At 37.7% G+C, this 20,802-nt stretch overlaps 1 protein-coding gene across 1 annotated transcript; it reads left to right on the top strand.

Moving 5' to 3' along the window:
* Window positions 1–617: 617 nt before the first annotated feature.
* Window positions 618–20,188, top strand: lrrc38b (leucine rich repeat containing 38b). Its single transcript, XM_004547449.3, has 2 exons — window positions 618–2,118; window positions 14,943–20,188. Exons 1-2 carry the CDS (start codon window positions 1,491–1,493, stop codon window positions 15,188–15,190), a joined length of 876 nt encoding a protein of 291 aa, XP_004547506.1. The 5' UTR covers window positions 618–1,490; the 3' UTR covers window positions 15,191–20,188.
* The last annotated feature ends 614 nt before the right edge of the window (window positions 20,189–20,802 follow it).

Below are 20,802 nucleotides of genomic sequence, written 5' to 3'. Positions count from 1 at the left end.
ACCCTGCAACAACCGTGGTCTAATTACATTTACCTGTTAGAGAAAATCCCATTTGTTGAATTCAATACACGCTCAGAATTAATCCTCTTCTTTACGTTATGGGTTGAGACTTGAATGCACCTCAGATACTGATGTTATAAATATGTATAAATTGAAAAGCTAAATAATTAATAAACTTTCCTTTCAAGAGGACAGGTGATCTGCAAGGGCATTTTAACAGTACACCAAAACTGTGCTCATGTTCATTGTAGAAACAAAATACTACAGGAACATAAATATACATAAATAAAGACCAATGTGTTTACACTTCTATATATTTATACATCTGTCTGTCTATCGATATATCTACATGTTCATTGCTAAATGTAAAAAAATTAACAGATTTCTAAAAGTATATAACATGATAGATATTTTTTCCTGGATATGTCTTTAAGGGCACATAAATGCCAATTAAAATAAACAGCATCACATTTTTCAAATTTTATACTTTAAGATACAACCAATCATCATTTTTAACACTATAGGAAGTGACATCACGTGTTGACAGCGTGGTTCAGGCACGCCCCCTGCAAATAACGAGAGGGGAGAGGGCATGTGATAAACTGTGGTAGATTCAGAGGCAGACGTTGGATTGGCATGGCTGTGTGCAGCTCAGCACTGCAATCTACATTCACGAGGCTTCTGCCTGGATATTTGGATTCTCTCTCACACAGCTTTGATGCAGGGCTTGACAGCGTAACACAGCATGTTGCAGGGCACTGGGAGATAGAGAAGGAATAATAAGGGGAGACAACCTTACGAACACTTGAGCAATGTTCCGTGAGCTTCTCTCTTTCTCTCATCAGACCAACGGGCTTTCCTATACAGAGACCTGGGTCCAATGGAGGGATGTAACGATGTTACTCTTTGCTTGTCATGCTTGAATCAGAGCTTTGTATTATATCCTTTTGTGTCAGAGACCTTATTGTCTTTGTCTGTCACTGCCGCCAGATCAACTGTGGGGTAGTGTGGCGGACAGAGCCTCCTCCTCAACCCCCCTCTCCCTTGTCTGTGCCCCCGACGTCTCTTCATTCCCTGCTCGCTCGTGTCTATTTACCACTCTCATTCTACCCTCCCCTCGGTGTTAGAAGCAGTCGTTCTTGCTTTCAAGCTACCTACTGCTTACTATCCTCCTGTCTTTCCTCATTCAAAGCAGGCAGGCTATTATTTTATCCAGGCAGCTCGCTACATGATCCCTTGGAAAGCAGCTTTCAACGCTGCTCTGCCATCTCCCAATTCCTGAGCCCTTCCAGAAATTCATCTCCATAACAAAAGGATGTTTCTCCAGGAGGATTGATCCCCTTCACCCCCTTCAGTCACCCCTTTCCCTCCCTTGTCCTGATCTCCTGCCCTCTGACCCTCATCCTCTTGTTCCTAACCCCAAACCACCCTCTCCTATTTGTCCTAACCCCAAGCCTCTTTCTCCCCTAACTCATTTCCCCCCCTTGACCATGTTGCCATGTGTCTGCTGGCTTCAGCTTATCCTCATCTTGCTGTCCTCTGTCTTATGGACCCGGGGGGAGAACTGCCCAGCAACCTGCTTGTGCCCAGATCCTCACACTGTGGACTGCAGTGGCCGTGGGCTAACCAGTTTACCCGATGAGATCCCCTTGGATGTGCGGAGGCTTTTGCTGGCCGACAACTGGATAAACCGTATCCCCTCTGACTTTCTGGTTCTATACAGTGACTTGGTCTATCTGGACCTCCGGAACAACTCCCTTTCCCACATAGAACAAGGGACTCTCAGCACCTCTTCCAGGCTGGTCTTCCTGGACCTTGGCAGCAACAATTTGACTGAAATCCCTAAGGGGACATTTGGGGAGTCTCGGAGTTTGATCAAACTACGACTGGGAAACAACCCATATCTGAGCAAGGTGAGTGAGGATGCTTTCCTGGGCCTCACCTCTCTGAGAGAACTTGAACTGGAGCGTAATGCGCTGTCTACCCTAAAGGTGGGGGCATTGAGTCAGTTGCCCTCCCTGCGGGTAGTGAGGCTTGAGGGCAACCCCTGGGTGTGCAATTGCAACTTTGCCAACCTGTTTGCATGGCTAACGGAGAACAGTAATAAGCTTCCAAATGGTAAGTAACAAAAAGAGCCATTTTCTCTTCATGTGTTTGACCCAAATAAACCATATCTCTTTACAACATTCAACAGTATTATGGAAAATCCATTACCACAACACTTCTCTGGTCTATTTATGTTTTCCCTGTAGGAGAGGAAACCCCCCTCCCTCTCCCTTGTTCTAATTTTGTGTCTTTTTTTCCCTCCACCCCCACAGCCTATAATGTGTGAGACCAAGTGTGTAATACGAAACAATAGCACTCATTTGAAAGTGAAAACTGCGAGGATAGTGTGTGTATAAAGTTAATCAATTGTTATAGAAAGCAACTTGAAATGCAATATTGTCTGATTTGTAAAGAGAAATTAAACAACTCACATTAAGAATCTAACTTGCTTTTCTAATGGTTTCACATTTGAATATGTAGATAAGCCTGACCTATATCCCATGTAATCATCAGCATTCATTTGTGGCTTATATTTATATTGGCTATATAATATTTAAGATAATATATATAATTCTCGCATATTATTTGCTATTTAGTTGACAATATTTCAGCCATGTAACCTTTTTCTATGCCACTGACAATCAGACTCTTCCTCCTGTTCCTGTGCTGATTGCTCTATCCATGTGAATTTTAAGGCTCATAATATACACACGCTGTCTGCCACTGTGATTTAGCCTGCAGCGTTGAGTTAGATAACAGGACTGAAGTTTTGGAGGCTTTACAAGGCAATCTCCATGTGTGCATGCTTATCTGAGGAATAAAACAAGACAAAGGGGGTCACCATGTCCTTTCAGAAGTATTATACGCAGGGTCAGATCTTCTTACATCATGAAAGCAGAGCTAATGTATTCTAAAGGGAGTTGCATGGTATGTCCCAGATAAAACAGAACACATTACCATTGTTTGGCATTCTGTTTATCAGGCTATATAAAATATCTTAATCGCAATCAACATTCTCACATAAGAGACAGAAGGTTTCTCAAAAGAGAAGACTACTGCACTCGATCAAAAAGCTAAAATAAACAAATCTGACAGTACATGAACTTTAAACTGTGCTGTACATCTTCTGAGAACTTTGTTTGAATGTGGCTCACAGTGGGTGTATTTAAAAACAAAACAGCAACCAAACCTGTGAATACGCCACAAAATGTTCATGAACAGTTTATTGGGTTTAAAAATGAAGGTGTACAGTTACTGTTAGGGTGTAAAATGTTGCCCTGCATAAACAAAGAAACATGTTTTATCAAAAGCCTGAATAACAGTGTGGTTCAAGATGGGGGTTGTAAACTTGCTCTCGTCTCTTGAATAGGTTAACCGAGAGAAAGAAGATATGAGTGTTTGCAGAAAAAAACATGCGCACATCCACATGAGTGTTTTCAAATTTCCAAAGCTGGAACCTTTTTTAAGGAAGTATGACCTTAGATAGTTTGTTTTAAAAGAAACTCAGTTGTGTTTCCTGCGTGTATACCTTGTTTTTAGATGTAGCTTAGTTATTGTTCAGTTTATTTCATTTCATTATATTTTTGACAACTAGATTATTTTTCAATTGCTGTTTGTTCTGGTTAAAGCCCCAAAATACTCATATGGTTTAAGAAAAGATAATGATTTGGGTTTGACATTAATATTTTGTCAGACAGTCGGGTAACACCCAACCCCCCTCACCCTGCCAGCTGATGTTCTACCTTGCCCTCTTGTGCAGACAGGATATTCAGATAGTGGATATCCTTTCCAGAATTCCTATTCTGTAATGAAATCCATGGTTAATTATTAAAAGATGTAGTCCAAATCAATGCCAGCCTGCCCTTATGCCTTATGTGTGAAATAACCCTCTCTAAAATTGTGAACTGACTGGGTAACACTCTAATTCAGCTCCCTCCCAAAGTGGCTGGCTGTTACAAACTGCTGACACCTCACAAAAGCAAACTTCTAATATACATTTAGGCCATGGTGTACCAAGCTATTGATTCTGCTTCTGTGTTCTTTTTTCATTTGCCCCAAATTTGCAAGTTTAGGCCTGTGAGGAAGCAAAGTTGATAAACTGGCAAGATTACCCAATTCCCCCAAGCAGGAGTTTGCAAATGCATTAATCACAGGCTCTATGTGTTGTCAACTCCCGGGGATAATGAATTGCATTAGCAGCGCTGGCCTTACCTAATATCACACATCACACTTTATTTCCATCGCCAGTCGACATTACCTCCATTCTAACCAATTTCTGTGGGACAAGGTGATTTGAATTTCCCTTATCAATCACTAGAGACCAATGTCTCCACCTGAATCTAATGCTTTTTTAAGGGGCTAATGGTTAATCGTTAGAGATCCCATGGCACTCTTTGCTTTTTCAATAAAAAACATTGTTTGTTTGTATGTCACGATGCCAGATGAATCAGTCAACACAGTCGATTGGACTGATTCAGAGGTCTGGACCAAGGCAAAAGCTGGCCAGACAGACATCAACAACAAAGAAAAAGCCAAAGGCCTGGCCAAGCTGCTGTCATGACTGCCAACTGGCCCCAAAACACAATCTCAAATTCAGTTCGTAATGCTTATCTCACCTCATCAGCAGCTTTTACATTCCCATCAGAAAGTGTTTGTTTTCTGGCCCCAGCAGCTTGGACAAAACGCACAGTCAAACCTAATAGTAAAGACTTTAAACTAGTCTATGCTCAGTCTTTTGTAATATTTTATCATGTCTGGAATTTACTTTCTAGTGTTAATAAGACCAAGATAAATAATATCTTGGTGAAAGGGATACTAATTATACTTTATTATAGTCTATTGGAAAACAATGCAAATTAGTACCAGTCACACAGGACAAGCAACTGAACTGAAAATATCTTTCCAAACAAGTTGCTGTCTTATTCTGTGTTTAGTATATAGAAGCGGCTTTGTGTATCGCATGATAGAACTACACAGCTACCAAAATACTGTCTGTGGATTATATGTGTTGTTATGTTCATGTATGTCACTAACACCTTGAATGTGTTTTTTGAAGTGAGCAGAAGTTTATTTTACATAACTAAGTTTTCTCATACAAATATAAAGAAGTTAAGAACATATGGCAGGAGAATTTGTGGTTATAGTGAATTGGACTTACAAACACGGTTCACACATGCAGGAATCAAACTGCCAGACCTAATTAACGTAATGGCTGAGCCCTCGATCATGGAAAAATGCAATGACCTAGTCTCTGAAATGCTGTATTGGAAGTGGTTACACAATAAACAGATGGACACTCATTAGTGAATGAGCTTGACTTGGTAAGCGTTTCAATATGTATCAACTCTAACAACCATCATCAGTGTTGGCGTTTCCACTTAATGTCTCACTCATCTCAGAGAAAATCAGTTACAGAGACAGAAAGTAGAATTTAAATTCTCCATTAGTGCGCTCTTTTCACACTTGTGGGTGTTGCATCCTCATGTCTTTTTTTTAATCAAGCAGCAAATCAGGTAAGTAGCTACAAAAAATATTTTTTAAATTTGAGAATGTTGTCTCTCTTACCAGCAAGAGCTCAATAATATTAAAAACAGAAGGGCTAAGGCTACTCCAGTGGTATCCCAATTAAACACTACATACTCATTTTAATATTCACTGTCATGTGGCTTCAGACTGAAACTGAGTGGTGTTACTGCAAAAAGGGTAGAATAGAAAAACAAGTAAACAATTATGTGCAACTCTATGCAAATAGCTTGTGATAACATCATTTGCATGACGACATAAAAAAACGCAGCTGCTACTGGAAGTGTACTAGTACCATGTGATAACGGGAGCCGTGATGAAAGTACCATCCGAGTACCAAGTCATAGTCTGCTTCAGCTACGCAGATGATAAGCCACAAAATGATGTTGAGAGAGCAGGGGAAACAAGGCATGAAACACGAAGGTGAAAAAGAAAGTCCAGCTGAAAATCAGTGTAGCTCCCTTGGTTTTGTTCCAATAAACAGAGGACCTAGAAACACTGAAGAATGTGTTTTTGTTTTCTTAGCAATTCAACAAAGACCACAGAAGCTAGACTGCTGCAGGAAAAAGCCTTTCACTAAATTTTAAATCAGAAATCCTTCTCCGGAATTAATATAGAGCACTAATAAAGTATCTCTCTTTCTGTCTGTCGCGCTAGCTCAAACTAATTTCAAACTTGTAAATAAAGAAAAATTGTAGTGCTATTTTATGTTTTCCCTAGGTATCGATGACTTCTTTGGTTAAGACCTGCATAATGTAGCAGCTGAAGAGCCCATGCTGTAAACTGGATTCCCATTTCATTTTTCACCTCTTGATTTCCCCTGTGATTTCGAGTTCACAGTACAGCGCAATTTCGTGTTTGCATAACAGTGATTACTGCAGGCCAGCATGATGAGTGCTTGGAAGGTGCATCAATTCAGGACTTTTTGGATAGAAAAAAAAAGTTGATGTGCAACATTGATAAAAATTATTATTGATTTTTTTTTTTAAATTAGTTAAACCAGACTTACCATTTCTTTATACAAAAACCATCAACTGTCCTGTTGAGCAGCCAGCTGATTAGTCATATATATCAACTTTTCCATTAAAAAAAAAAAGAATTAGCACCATTTAAATGTCTAGTTTTTAGCCAACAGTGAAGTTCATGAATGTTTCAGTGGAAGGATGAGTGTAAACATGATCCACTGCTGTCTCCAGTGCTCTTGGGTTAAGGATGAACAAAGGCCATGTATAATTCACAGTGACACAGTTCTACAGCACATTGGCCAGGGTAATTGGAGCTAGAGCTGCCTACAGGGCAAGACAGGCCAACTCTCATGGGCGACGGTAGACTGGATCTGAGCCTCGTCATGCAGTTGCTATCAACACTAGTCGTGACCTAAACACTTTCACGACAAACTAGCAGTTCATGTGACAGGGTCAAAATCAAAATATTCCTTGACAACGTATCAAGTATCTCCTTTGAGACCTGTTTCCGCACTCCAAAGCACAGTCTGAAAATATGATGCCACTGGCTCACACTCGCATGTTGCCATACTACCCAGCATGATCGTTTGCTATCTTTACCGTGAAGAGAAAATATCTGTTCCATTAACACAGACGGACAGCTTGATTTATCTTGGCCTAATTTAATGTTTATTTAAAGTTGGGATGTGAAGGAGAGAGTACTGGGAAGGGAAAGCTGAGTGTGAAAGGTGGACAGGATTACAAAGTGGGATAGCATCAGACAGAGCTCATACAGAAGCAGAAAGGGATAATCTGCCAGTGTCAGAAATAAAAGGTGAAAAGCCAAAAGCATTATCTCGCTGCGAGTGTGTAACATCGTGCATGATAGATTTTTTTTTTGTTCATCTATGTGGCCAACTGCGAGGCATAAATGACATACATGACTTGCATATTTAACTGTTTTATCGGGATGAATTATGACAATAGACACATTGCATTGTCAGTCCAATGACATAGTGGAAATATATCTGCTAGCATTTGCTTTTAAACAGTCACCTCTGGTGTTTGGGAATAAGCAATTTCAATTGTTTTTGAGATGAGATGTTTTAAACATTCCCATAGTGCAACGATGTCTCTGAGTCTACATGCAGAAGGAATCCCCTTCTGAACGAGTCACCCTCACCCCACTGTCACATACGTGCTCGTCATTTTGTGCAGCTGTGCATTCACTTCACACATTCCACACTCCAGTCCCTGCTGCTGCCCTTTTCTTGCATATATCTCACCATTTTCTCCCAGATTTCCTTCAAATTCTTTGGAGGATTAGAACTGAATCATTTTTCAGTCGCTCTGCAATTATGCCTGCCTTGTTCTATTTACATCCGCTGAATATTGGACTTGAATGGCACATTCATCCCGTTTAATACAGCAGGGAGGGGACAGTTTTGTTAATCGTTGTCGCAGCTGGAGTATTCATAGAGAGTACCTCGACACCAGTATGCTATGGCCAAATGAAAGCTAACTACTATACGTGTGCAGATGTACTGATGGGGTAATTTTGCTTTTAGCCTTTGGTGCAGAGATCAATCTGGACAAAGACTGTGGTGTTGAGGGAGGGAAGAGAAACAAGCCTCTGATATCATTCTGCCACAGCTAGGTAGATCAATCACGACTGAGACAGCAGATAGCCCGTCCTGTTGACTGGCTATAATCCTAAACATAATCCATCAACTGTCCGTGCCAGGAATGTAACATAGCTGTGTGGGCCGACATACCTGATAGTGTAAGGATCTGATTTGTGTCAGTGCACAGTAGCCTGCTCCTTACACGTGTTTTTGAACTCTGAAAATTGTACCCCGTCAGCTTACTCACTTAACAAGCTGTCATTGACTCACTGCATGGACCTAGATACTCTGTGTACTTTAAAACACCATCTTATTTTTCTGCCAGAGTAAGTGTGAAGTTACAGTTACTAGAAATCATATCTTTATTAAATGTTTTGCTGGATTCACAAAGAATTGGGCTTTAAACATTTAAGAGCATATGCTCAATCTAGGTTGATAATGTGCATCTTTGTGTTATCCCCGGGCAACAAAACACAGGGACTGCAGTCTGTATTTCCAGATACCTCATTGTTAAACATATTTACACTGGACAAGACAGGTACCAAATTCAATTACAGGTATAAGCAAAGGAAACAAAGCTTTTTCTCTCTGTCTCTCTCGCTCTCGCTCACTTATGCAGTTGGTATCTGTTAACTGTATTTGCATTGCGCTTACTTTTTTTTTTTTACTTTAAACTAGTTGTATAAATAGAAAAGTCAAAAGAGAGCCTCATCCTTTGAGCCTCTTCCCAGAAGTGAGTTTAAGTTAGTCTGGCTCTCTTGGGGTTTCCTGGCTTCACTGAGCCTAACATTGGATGTCCTGGATAACTGCTGTCACAAAGCTTGTTCCCAGCTCCCTGTATTACTCCAGCTATAACAATGCTTATGTGACAAAAGCAGAGTTGTTTAAATAATAGATACTACTAAATAACTGTGAGAAATAACTACTGAAGCAATGAGTATTATATTAGATGAAAATGTATTCATTTATTTCAGTTCAATTAATAAATGTGATAAATGCATTAAATGTGTTTTAATTACAGGTGAGACAAATACAAGACTTGTGTTGCTCTGAGCTGTACCCACACTCTAAGAACTAAAACTGACATTTACTTAAAATTTTTGAGGCAACACTTTTACACTTAAAAATATTGAGTAGATTGGAAACCAGCCAAATCTGTTCAATATACTCGATCAATTAAATAACTAATTCTTAAACATATTAAGTTGAAATGAATAATTGTAGTTGTTAAACAAACATGAAAAAAATGAGTAAATAACATTGACGTACTTGGTCAATGTAACTGAAATATAGATGGTCAGTTAATCCAAAACTTTGTTCCATCTATATTGTAAGCTGAACGTAATCAAAATTGTACTTCATATTAAATATGGTAAATGGCCTGTATTTGTATAGCACTTTACTTAGTCCCTAAGGACTTTACACTGCATTCAGTCAACCACCCATTGGTGATGGCAAGCTACATTGTAGCCACAACTTCCCTGGGGCGCACTGACAGAGGCGAGGCTGGCAGACACTGGTGCCACCGGACCCTCTGACCACCACCAGTAGGCAGTAGGCGACCGAGACTGTTGGTGCCGGGGCTCGAACCGGCAACCTTCCGATCACACAACGAACTGCCAACTCTTGAGCCACGATCACCCTCTAACATTCAAATATGAATGTTATTGTATTTCACTAGTAGTCTAAGTCTAAAAAACCAAACAAACTAATATGTAGTTGTGTGTTTCATAATACATGCATAAAAAATGACCACATGTTAACATTTTTCCAAATGAAAATTTAATTTTCATAAACATGGAAATAACTCGAAATGAACAAGCACTAAAAAGGCAAGAGCCTTTTACTTGAAGGATAAATGCAAACCAGGAGAGCAAACACAAAAGCTCAGAGTATTTAAAAAACAAAATGAACAAAACAATGAAAAAGGCTCACGGTACTCAATTACTCTACGTTATTGTGTTTTACTTACACTTTTTAGTTGTAAATAATATTGATTTGAATAATTAATGATTTTAGTACAAGATACTGATGAGTATAGATACCTATTTCTCAAATGTTTTGATTCAATTTTAAACAAAAATATTAAGTACATGCAAAGAAGTTATGCTGTGAACCACATACTGAATTTTTTGTCTGAGATAAATGTAAATAAATACCTTAATTTAACACAAACACATACGTTAACACTTTAGACATTTATTTCAACTTATCAAACTCAAATAATTACTAAAAGGATATTCATAGATTTTATCAGGCTCATCTAACTTATATTTATAGTGATATTTACTAAGCCTCTGAATTACTGCAGAATAGGAGGAATGTGATGGAATACATTCAAATTCTTTATCATAAAGGCTGTAGTGATGATATGCTCATACAGTACTGGGTGGCTACACCCTGAAGCTGACCCTGTTTAGTTACAATGTTTGACACTTTGGATCATTTTTAACAAAATCATGATTTTGCGCTGTTTAATAAGATTTGAAATCTCAGAGTGAAACCATAAACTCTTCACTTTGGTGAAGAATCATTTGTTTTACATTTGTGTATCATTGGAGTTTGTGGCCATTATAAGGAGTGCAGGTTTAAGGTTCTTCTGCACTGGCTTGACTTTTCATAACTAAGAGGCTATTTCCATACATACAAGTCTAGAGTCTGTTATCGTTTTATAAGAGAAGATTTGTTTGCACGTAATTTCAAAATAATGGATTATAATGGATTTAACTGCAGTCAGTTGGCTGTAGCATTGGTGAGATTTTGGCTGTAATTTTATCCCATGGGAGAACAAGCTGGGATAATGTTTTTTGCTTTTAATGTTAGCTCACAGTAAAATAGTAAAAAGTAGTACTACCAGGAAGAAGATAAGTTTGCCGTCTCTTTCTACCACTGATCTGTTTTGTAAATCCATTTTGATAAATGTGATAATGCTGCTACTCCTGCAGGGGCCATGTGTTCACCAGGATAATTTTAGTCTCAGATGTCATTAATCAAGCATCTGAAAGAGGCAAGACCAGACAAAAATATCTCAAAAGGCAAAGGCGAAGTCTCTAAGGTGACTGGTTATTTGCAATGCAGAAAGCACATTGTGAATATGACTGTAAATCGTTTGTTTTATGAGCAAATGGACAAGACAGGCAGTCTTTGTATGTGATAATTATGCTAGAGGTGACTTTTCATTCAGCATGACTGCTGTTAACCAGTTAATGCAAATTAATTTGCATTCTACCCATGTCTATTTTTTGGAATATACATCGATGGTGCATATTAGATAAAACAGAAAACAAGATGCTTCTTTATACAAAAACAATTAATTTCATAAACCTGTATATTAAAGGAGGAAATCACACTCTTAATGTCTATAAAGTAGGTCCAAGCAGTAGTTTTGAGTACTGTCAGAGAAAATAGAAATGTTGGAAAAAAATAACAATTAAAAAAAAAGAAAAAGAAAGAAGCCCAGCTGATTTAAACTGCACTTTGCAAATTTCAAAGTGTGAGCCATGTGGCTGGTTACGCAATGCAATGCTTAGAATAGTGGATTTTGAAAGCATTAAAAGCCAACAAAACGTTTCAGCTCATACTTGTCATGAAAGGAGATTAAACATCTCTAAATACATTGCGACCTTTATAAGGCCAACTTTGCCTCTTCAGCACATGCATGTCATGCAGACAACTTGAATGAGCAGTATTCTCACAGGCAGTGAAATATGAATTTGTTTTGATCTCTGATTCCCAGAGCATATGGCCGACATGTCGTGGACTTAATGATGCCAGGAACCAATATGCTCCTCTTGAGCTACATAAGGACTGATGGTATTGGCTTATTGAAACCTCTTGATGCTGGGATTTTGTGATGAAATTGAAATACATAAATGTCGTGGTTCTAACAGGTATAATACATTAATATGTACTGTCAGAATTACTCCCAAACATGATGACTTGGATGTGGCATTTTTATGTAAGTCTAAAAAGAGCAGAACCACCAAACCTCATTGTTTTCCAGGCTATAATGCATTCATAAATTGTTTATACATTTACACTGGAATACATTAATCATGATGTCTGTAAGAAATGTGTTTTTTAATGTTTTGTCTGACCTATTGCGGTCTAGCACAAGTGAAGAAGGTGCTTGGAAAAAGATGGATGAAAACAGAGGAAATGAAACTAGATCAAAATATGTGCATGATTATTGACATTTAGATTTCGTACTTTGTTGTTAAAAGGTTTAGTGACAAAGACCCTTGCCGGAGATGGAGATGTGGACAGAACCTTATGAAAAACCCAAATACTGTGACAGTTGCTATTTAAAATAACATTGAATCAAAATAGTGTATTTAATATGTATGAAACATAACTTTTTTCGTGTCTTGTAATTTTGGGTTATTGTTATCTTGATGACATGTTCCATAATATTTATGTCAGCTGACATGTAGGAGGTTTTTATTAGATTGGTGTCACTAAGTTTCAACAAGGTCTTAAACAGTGTAACTAACACTCTAACGAGTCAGTCAAAGGACCAGCACATATTTCCAATTATATTTACATTTGTACATTTATATTTCCAACTCGCTTTATTTGTTATGGTTATTTGTTCCTTTACAACAAAGTTGTATACATTTAACAATTATTTAATTGATCATCACAGATGTTTTAGTTGTATTATTAACATTCCTCTAATACTTTACCACAATTTAAATGTAATAAATTAAACACCACATAAAAAATTTCATTTTGGTGCAGAATTAAGGTATTTAATTGAACAAACACACTCTCGGGCAGTACTGAAAATCTTCAGTATGCTCCATGTTGTGCTGACTGTTGAGCAAAGATCCAGAATTGATGTACTGCCAAGTGTGTGCATTTGCATGCACAGTATCAGTAGAAAGTAGCCACCCACATTCTAAAGATTTATCTCTACCCACCTATAAACTAACACTTGCATCCATATGTCTAGTTCTTCACACAATATATTGTCAGAGGTGGAAAAAGTACATACAGTCTTCATTAAGTAGATTAGGTAGATAGTAAAAGTCTCTGTTTGCTGTTACCAAATTGTAGACTTAGTGACTTTGCCTCCATACCTAAAGAGGGATATGAAAAGTGGATTCAGTGGGTGAGGCAACCATAAGACTTAAGTGGAGTCTGAATCATAATAATTGCACCAAAAATGCCGTTCCTGATTTTTCTGGATCATTCCAGCCCACTGTAATTCTTGAGTACCGCTATTGATGATGTCTAAATTATATGTTTTTACCTATTTTACTGATGCTTATTATGTGCAACAAACACAGCTGATGAGTACACCAGTAGGATAGATTTTATATATTATTGTTCCCTCCATTTACCTTGTGGAGGTACAGGAAACAATAACTCCCCTCAAATGGCTTAAGCCAAAAGTATTGGGCCTTTTTTATGAAAATTTAAGTAGAGTAGATATTTGTACTAAAATGTAGGGAATAAAAGTAACAAGTTGTCAAAAAATAAAAATAAAAACTTAAGTAGAGCACAGAACAGAACAAAATATTTGTAATACGTTACTTTTCCCACCTGTGCACATTGCCAGTATTTAGTTACATTAAATTTGTTGATGTATAACATTTGCAGTATGAAGGTCAAGAAATACAAAAAGAAAGAACATTTCTAGCACCTAATTAGAACTTGTATCAAGTTAATGTCAAATGTTAATCAAGTTCTCATTAAAATAACTTGAATACCTGACTCTGTCAGCATGAACACCTTCCGTCTTTAGTGATAGTATCAGTGGCCTGTAATCAACACATGCGTGTTAAAACTGATCCGAATGATCCAGTGCTGATGTCATTTGTAATCACGAGAGGAAAAGAAGACTCTGATAAAGGGCTTGTATCCTTGAAATCCAATAAGCCACAGTCACTGTCCTTTCCCATTTAAACAATGTCTGAACAATAAACCACGTTAAAGTGACAAAGGCACAGAGAGCAGCACTCACTGATTTATCACGGCTTCATCTTGAGATGAGTTTGGTCAAGGTGCCCCTGTCTGAGACAGTACCCTTTGCTAATGCTGTACATCAGTGGATTTTTGAAGTGCAACAGAGGTCATTATTCAACAGCGTGTGCATTCTAAGAGATCTACCTTGTGCAGCTAGCAAATTAAATTATTTTTAAAATTATTTTCATTCACCAAACCATTTGAAACTAATGCATTGATCATGAAAATGGGCTGCTTTCACAGCACTACAGCACACTAGATAAAATCAACCATGTCTCACTAATGCATATACTGTATCACTTTGCTTCACAGTATTTCAGCTGTATTCCAAGAGTGAACCTACAGTCATGGTGTGGGTGGGTGTACTGTATACACAGTGCAACTTCAACTCATAAGTGAAGACTTCTGATCGACCTTACAGTTATTAAATCAGCTCCCACACTTAGGAAGAAACCGCGTTACCCTGTTGAACTGAGATATTCCACTATCTAGAATTAAAGGGCTTCATACAAACAGGACAGCTCAAACTATGCTCTCCACTTTTCTTTGATAGTCTTTAGTTCTGAGCAGGTGTGGGCTGCATGAGCAGTAGATCAAATGCACATCACCTTTAATTTTAAACCAGTGGGGAGTTAAATTAGAGTTCTTGTGTTTGTGCAGTGCATATAGTGAACTGTATTAAGGCCTACAGTACCTGGACTATGTGCTAGTTTTTTTATATGATGTAAACTGTAATGTAAGTACTGCCATAGAATGAATTTGTATAGAAATGAATGAATGTGAGGTTCAATGTGTCTTGTTCATTTGTATAATCGCATTTACTCTCTCTATGTAGGGGTCAAAGGTTTGGAGTGCTCCCTCCCTATGGATGGCAGACGTGTATCCCTTACCCAGCTCTCAAAGGACAGCTTCCGTGAGTGCCAGGCCACCCTGACTCTAACAGACCTTCTTATCATCATTTTCTCTGGCATCTCAGTGTCTGTGGTGGCCATTATGACCAGTTTCTTCCTGGCTTCAACTGTTCATTGCTTCCAGCGTTGGAGTAAAGGCACTAAGGGGGATGAAGAGGAGAGTGAGGAGTGAGAAGGACTTACTTTTAAAGAACTGCGCGGCCCTTCTTCTTCCAGCAGTGAGAGAACATAGAAGACAATGTGTGCCCCATGCCGTTTCCTTTCTGGCCAATATCCAGGACTGTTCAATGGTACAATCTTGCCCTGTTAAGGCTGAAGTTGTTTTCTTTGCACATGGACTTCTGAAATATGGTAATAAAAGACACTGGAAAGGAATGAGTCCTATTAAAGGTTAGCGTGTGTGCTGCACCACTTGCAAAATGCTATTATAGAGATCTTATTTTTGGCTGTTAGCGCTTGTGGTCATTTATGGCCACTGGCTCTTGGCTCAGTGTTATAAGTCTACACAAATATGCCAAGACCTTTATATAAAAAAGAAAAGAAATAGATAATAAAAAAAAGTGTTGCTGCAGTACTCTCGTATTAGTCTTAGTCATACCAAAAATCTTTCAAAATTTAGTCATGTAGGACATTCAATCCTGGAATCTGAAATCCTGTAAAAATGGCTTCAAAGTTAGTGTGACCCTTTGAATGATTTTCACTGGGGTTTTATCTGAGTAGGCCAGAATGCTTGATCTTGATTCCATAAAAAAGGATGTCATATTGACCAGTGACCTCGATATTTAACTGCCTATAACATGATATGCTGGCATATCCTGCCATTTTCTCGAGTCTCTGTTGGACAGCCACTCTCACTAACATTAAGACGTTGTTCACAAGCACTGAAGAAGGCAAATACTGTTGTTCTCTCTGCATGTAGAATTAGACTGTGGCAGGGATGTCAGCTCAACAAGCAGGATTTGGGTAATTATGTACTGCAGGCGGAAAAAGCTTCTAGTGGGTCTACACATTCTAGCACATATTTATTACATAATCACAAATTTATGTACAAAATAAAATGGTGTAAAGTAAAACAATCATAGAAATCAAGAGGACATACTGTAACTTCCTTAGATTGATACTTGTGAACTGTGTAGAAAGAAATTCATAAAATATCAACAGCATAATCAATCAAATGAATAAATTATGGTAAATGCAATATAAAAATAGAATCTATGTAGAATTATTGTGTTAAATGATGCACTTTAAATGGTGAACCTAATTTTGGCTAGTCCTCAATTACAGCAAATAGACTGGTACTGTGTTCATCTGCCAAAGGTTCAGATGGAGGAGAAATTGCATATAAGGACTTTTGCTTCTAGTGAGGTAAACATAGCTCCCAAATCAAAGCCAAATCACACTGTACACACATTTTACTTCAACAGGTATAATCTCCAAAGATTTACATTTTCTTCCATTCTGTCTTACTTGGTTATATATATGACAGTGTTCAACACTTACGTTAACAGGAAGGTCACTTCAAAAGAAAAAGGGAACGAGGGTGACAAGCAAGAGTTTGGCTTCTTTAGTAATAAATAATTAAACATCCAGTAATATTTTAAAGATATCTTACATCTTGCTGTACCTTTATTAGAAAGTTTGATATCTTGCATTAAAGTTGAGGCTTTGATATTTCATATCAAAATTCTTATGGCTACATTCAGACTGCAGGCAACAGTGTCCAAATCAGCAATCAGTTGAAATACAAACTTTTTAATTTCTGATTTAGACCAAAATTCTCTGGTAAATGTTAGACTATTCTTTGACTGGCTGTAGTGGTGTTTGGCTTTGCGTGTTTCTCCAGCTTTTGCAGTAGCACCCCGCTGTGTCACGCACGTTTTAACAGTCCAGTGCCTGGTAGTTAGTAAGGCATTCTTCAATTTTTGTTGTTGTTGGCAAACAGCTTCTAGGTGAACTGCCAAAACTTTCTGGCTGTAGCATTAGATAGTACAGCGAGCTGGTAGAAAAAGTAGAAAGAATGTATATGTGAAGACAAGACATATTTGTTCTAACAATTTAATGACTCTTCAAAAAAAATTTAAAATCATGACCAGCCAGAAGAGTTTTTGCAATGCAAACTCAATCGAAACAGTCATGTCGGTAAACACGCAGCTTTTATTTCACTCTTAACAACCCAGCCTTGTTGGCAGGTGATAAAACCCAACTCTATGTGCTTTTTCAGGGAGCAGATGAGGCTAAAAGAAAGTGAAATCCAAAAGGAAAAGTAAGAATTAGAATTTTTTATGATATGAAAACATTGCTGGAATATTTCATCATTGGCGGGGATAGTGTTAAGAAGCTGGCTCTCTTTTTCCTCATCCTTGTTGTCATCCTTATGAACTATTTGGCTTCCACTGTACATCAGCTTATAAAAGAAACACTATGGCCTCAGTGGCCCATGTGTTTAATTCTTTACAGCATGCTGCATGCAACATTTTTGTTTTTGTTCTTTTTCAAATGTGGGTCAGTTTAGGATGGCGAGCAGTTCGCCGTGGAATTAGAAATGTATTTACTATTTAAACTGGCTATTTAAGTAGTTTTGTGAGCGGGCACGCAAGCAACGAACACAACAACAACACAACGTCAGATATGAGCATTAAATCTGAATTGAGCGCTAAAGCTTGCAGTGTGAACGTGGCCCGGCTTCATGAACAGGATCTGTATTCAAAGCAGCAACAGTACAGCACATTCCAAATTTAATAAACTTATGCCCTGAATTTCATGGATGTCTTTTTGCTACAATATTTGCATTTTGTATATTTAAATCCTCCATTATTAAGATATGGAAAGCAGAAAGCTAGACTCTTTTTGCCACCCAAACTGAAGGTATATTGTACTGCTTCTTACATTCTTGTAAGGCATGAATAATTCAGTAAAATTGAGATATGTAGCAGAAAGAATGTCAAGCCTCTAAATGCAAACAAACAGCAGATAGAAAAAGAGCCATGAGAAAATAGTCATTGTTTCTGTGTGGTTAAAAAAAGTTAAAAAGGAATTCTAAATGCCTCTGTCCCCTTTGAAGAAGTCATAGCCCTGAATGTGCATCGTTTTTAAGCACATTTTTGCAGAAACTGACAAAAAATTAATGTGGCCTTCTTTGTTTTTTGTTATTTTTCCATTTGTGTAGGCATCAATAAAAGCACAAAGGAAACTCCTATGATCCTGGTACACACTCATGAAATTTGTGTTATCTCATACTGTTTGTTGGTACCAGCCTGTAATGTCACATGTTGTGCTGAAAATGCCACATCCTTATAAACAATGTGATTTTTACTGTATGGATGTTGTTTATTTGCTAGATTTGACACCATCTGGTACACTTTAAAGATATGATTATTATAAATTTATATAAAATGACCTCTGAATAAACTCCTTTCATAAATTGTCCGGTCATAACGGTAACTTGGTATGTCAGCAGGCCTGTCAAGCTTTGGTTTTCTATACTGAAGTGGTGTGCATGCTCTACAGGATGAGCAACAGTGCATATCTGCAGAATATAACAAAATAAACATATTTTTGTGGGTTTACAGATTCATATCTTTTCAGCATTGCACTTAGCCAAGATTGCACTATATGAGAATTTAGAGTTCTAATGGTAGCACCTCCTTCCTGCAAACGGGGAATTTGATGCTTATCAACTCCAGCCAAACTTATGTTGGCTACTGCTACATTTGCCAAATTTCTGTTCTTCTTTTTCTCTTTTTCATGGAAAAGTAAAGCAGGGTGTTTGAAAGTCGGAACAACAATTCATAGCACTAATCAAACTGCATGGTCAAAGGTTGTTTCTATAGTAAGCAAACATTTAAAGGTTTATGTAAGAACAAATAACACGTATTGTGTTTTTTTATTGTAACAAAGGTCTTTTTAATTGGTTCTGAGTAGCTTTGTACACAAAGTGCTGCTAATCTGAACATATCTTCCACACATGTCAAGTAATCAGAAGCTGAAGCCACATTTGTAAGCTAGCTATGAGAAGCATACTTTTATATTTCCGTGCAGTGAACGACCCAGTCCTTCAGAATTAAGATCACGTGTGATTTTTTGTCTTTTGCTGTCATAACTTTAAACAGCAGCATTGCAACAATGGAAAGCTTGACAGGCTTGAACTAATCAATTCTTTTTTGCACCTGAATTTCATTTCCAAAGTCTCCAGTTTCAACTTTTTGTGGCAGTTTCTATTAAATAACAACATTTGAAATTGCTCACAGCCACTGGAAAGATGTCATTAGTTGCAAGTTCACATTAAAAGAGTCTATTGGAAGGACTTTTAAAGGAACTGAGTCTGTAATTGTAGATGAGCATATTGACATATTCAAGAAAAAAATGACACCATCGGATTAGCTAAATGGGATTAAATTAGCCGAATCATTTTTCCGTTAAAAGGCAAACTACATTCCCAGCTAATAACAACAGACACATACCTAAGTCAAGGAATCAGAGGGAGGCTTTTGATACATATCATTTCCAACTACTATGTAGTTACTGTACATTAACAATTTATTTATTTAGCTTAATTGTTAGTTTAAAGCATATGTTAGCATGGCAGTTTCCTCTCCCTTACTTGTTTAATTAAGTAACAATATCAGCACATTACAGCATGCACTGTTGAGTTATCTGCAGTATAAACTTCAGATTCATTTCTATTTTTCTATTCAATTTCTATTCAAAATCTGTCCCCAAAATAACATTCTGGCGTTGTGCACCCTGGAAAGCAGAGGTAGTAGTGGCTGCTCTCGTACAGTGTGTCTCGATATTGCTTAGAATACCAAAAAAAGCCATGTTATGTTTTGTCAGATAAATGTCAGTAAGGCTTAAATCTAAACTGGGTGACAGAAGAGAGTGGTGACAATGCTACTGCTGCTGAATGCATTTCCAAATGTCAAACAGATACTGTTAAAGAGATCATGTGTGTAGCTGTATTTTCATGTTTCGTTAAAAAAAACAGTAATACTGCTAATAAAATCCTTTCTTTTCTGTCTTCTGGTCTGTATTTGTAAAGACACTGTGTTGTATAAATACAGATTTAAAAAAAGGATATTCATTTGCTACTAATGAAATATGTTTAATTTTCCATATACCTCTGATACAAACCAAATTGTACTGGACAAATAATAAACATTTTAAAACATTGTTTGCCTGCACTCGTAAAGAAAGCAAGGGGAAGGGTGTGTTAGTGTAAAACATCATTTACGGAAGAGGACCTCATTCAAATTCATTCGGATTTTTCTGTGTCAATCACATGCCATCTTTAGTGGAAATGTGATTCGTCACGAAGCCTGCAAAATTGTGACTGTCTTCCTTTCGTTTCCCTGGACCTGACAGCTTTTCTCTTGTCACAGCAGCAAATGAGGAAGGCTCATCTGTAAACACTGCACAGTGTGTTATTTCACACAGCAGTGTTATCACACTGCAGGTATGCAAATGGCTGCACTATTTTTGGAAAGGGTGTTAGAGAAATTAGAGACTTGGGAGAAAAATGAAATACCATATGCTTGCATAACAAGTATCCAGCTTGTTCAAGTACAGTATCTGTCAGTGTGAGCTTTCTGCATTTGGACAATTGTGCAATATGATGAAAGGATAAAAAAAAGTCAGGAGGATTACTCAACATGCAATGCAATTCCATACTTTTACTGCTTTTTTTGCAGCCTTTTTCCTTTTTTTCCTCTATATGCACGGCTCAAAGGAGTAACCTCTTTGGATGACAGAGGTTTGCATTTTCTTGATCCCTCATACTCATGATTC

This window comes from Maylandia zebra, linkage group LG5, assembly GCF_041146795.1.
Source record: "Maylandia zebra isolate NMK-2024a linkage group LG5, Mzebra_GT3a, whole genome shotgun sequence".
In the NCBI taxonomy this organism is placed as follows: Eukaryota; Metazoa; Chordata; class Actinopteri; order Cichliformes; family Cichlidae; genus Maylandia; species Maylandia zebra.
This window is presented reverse-complemented; position numbering and strand designations above follow the sequence as displayed.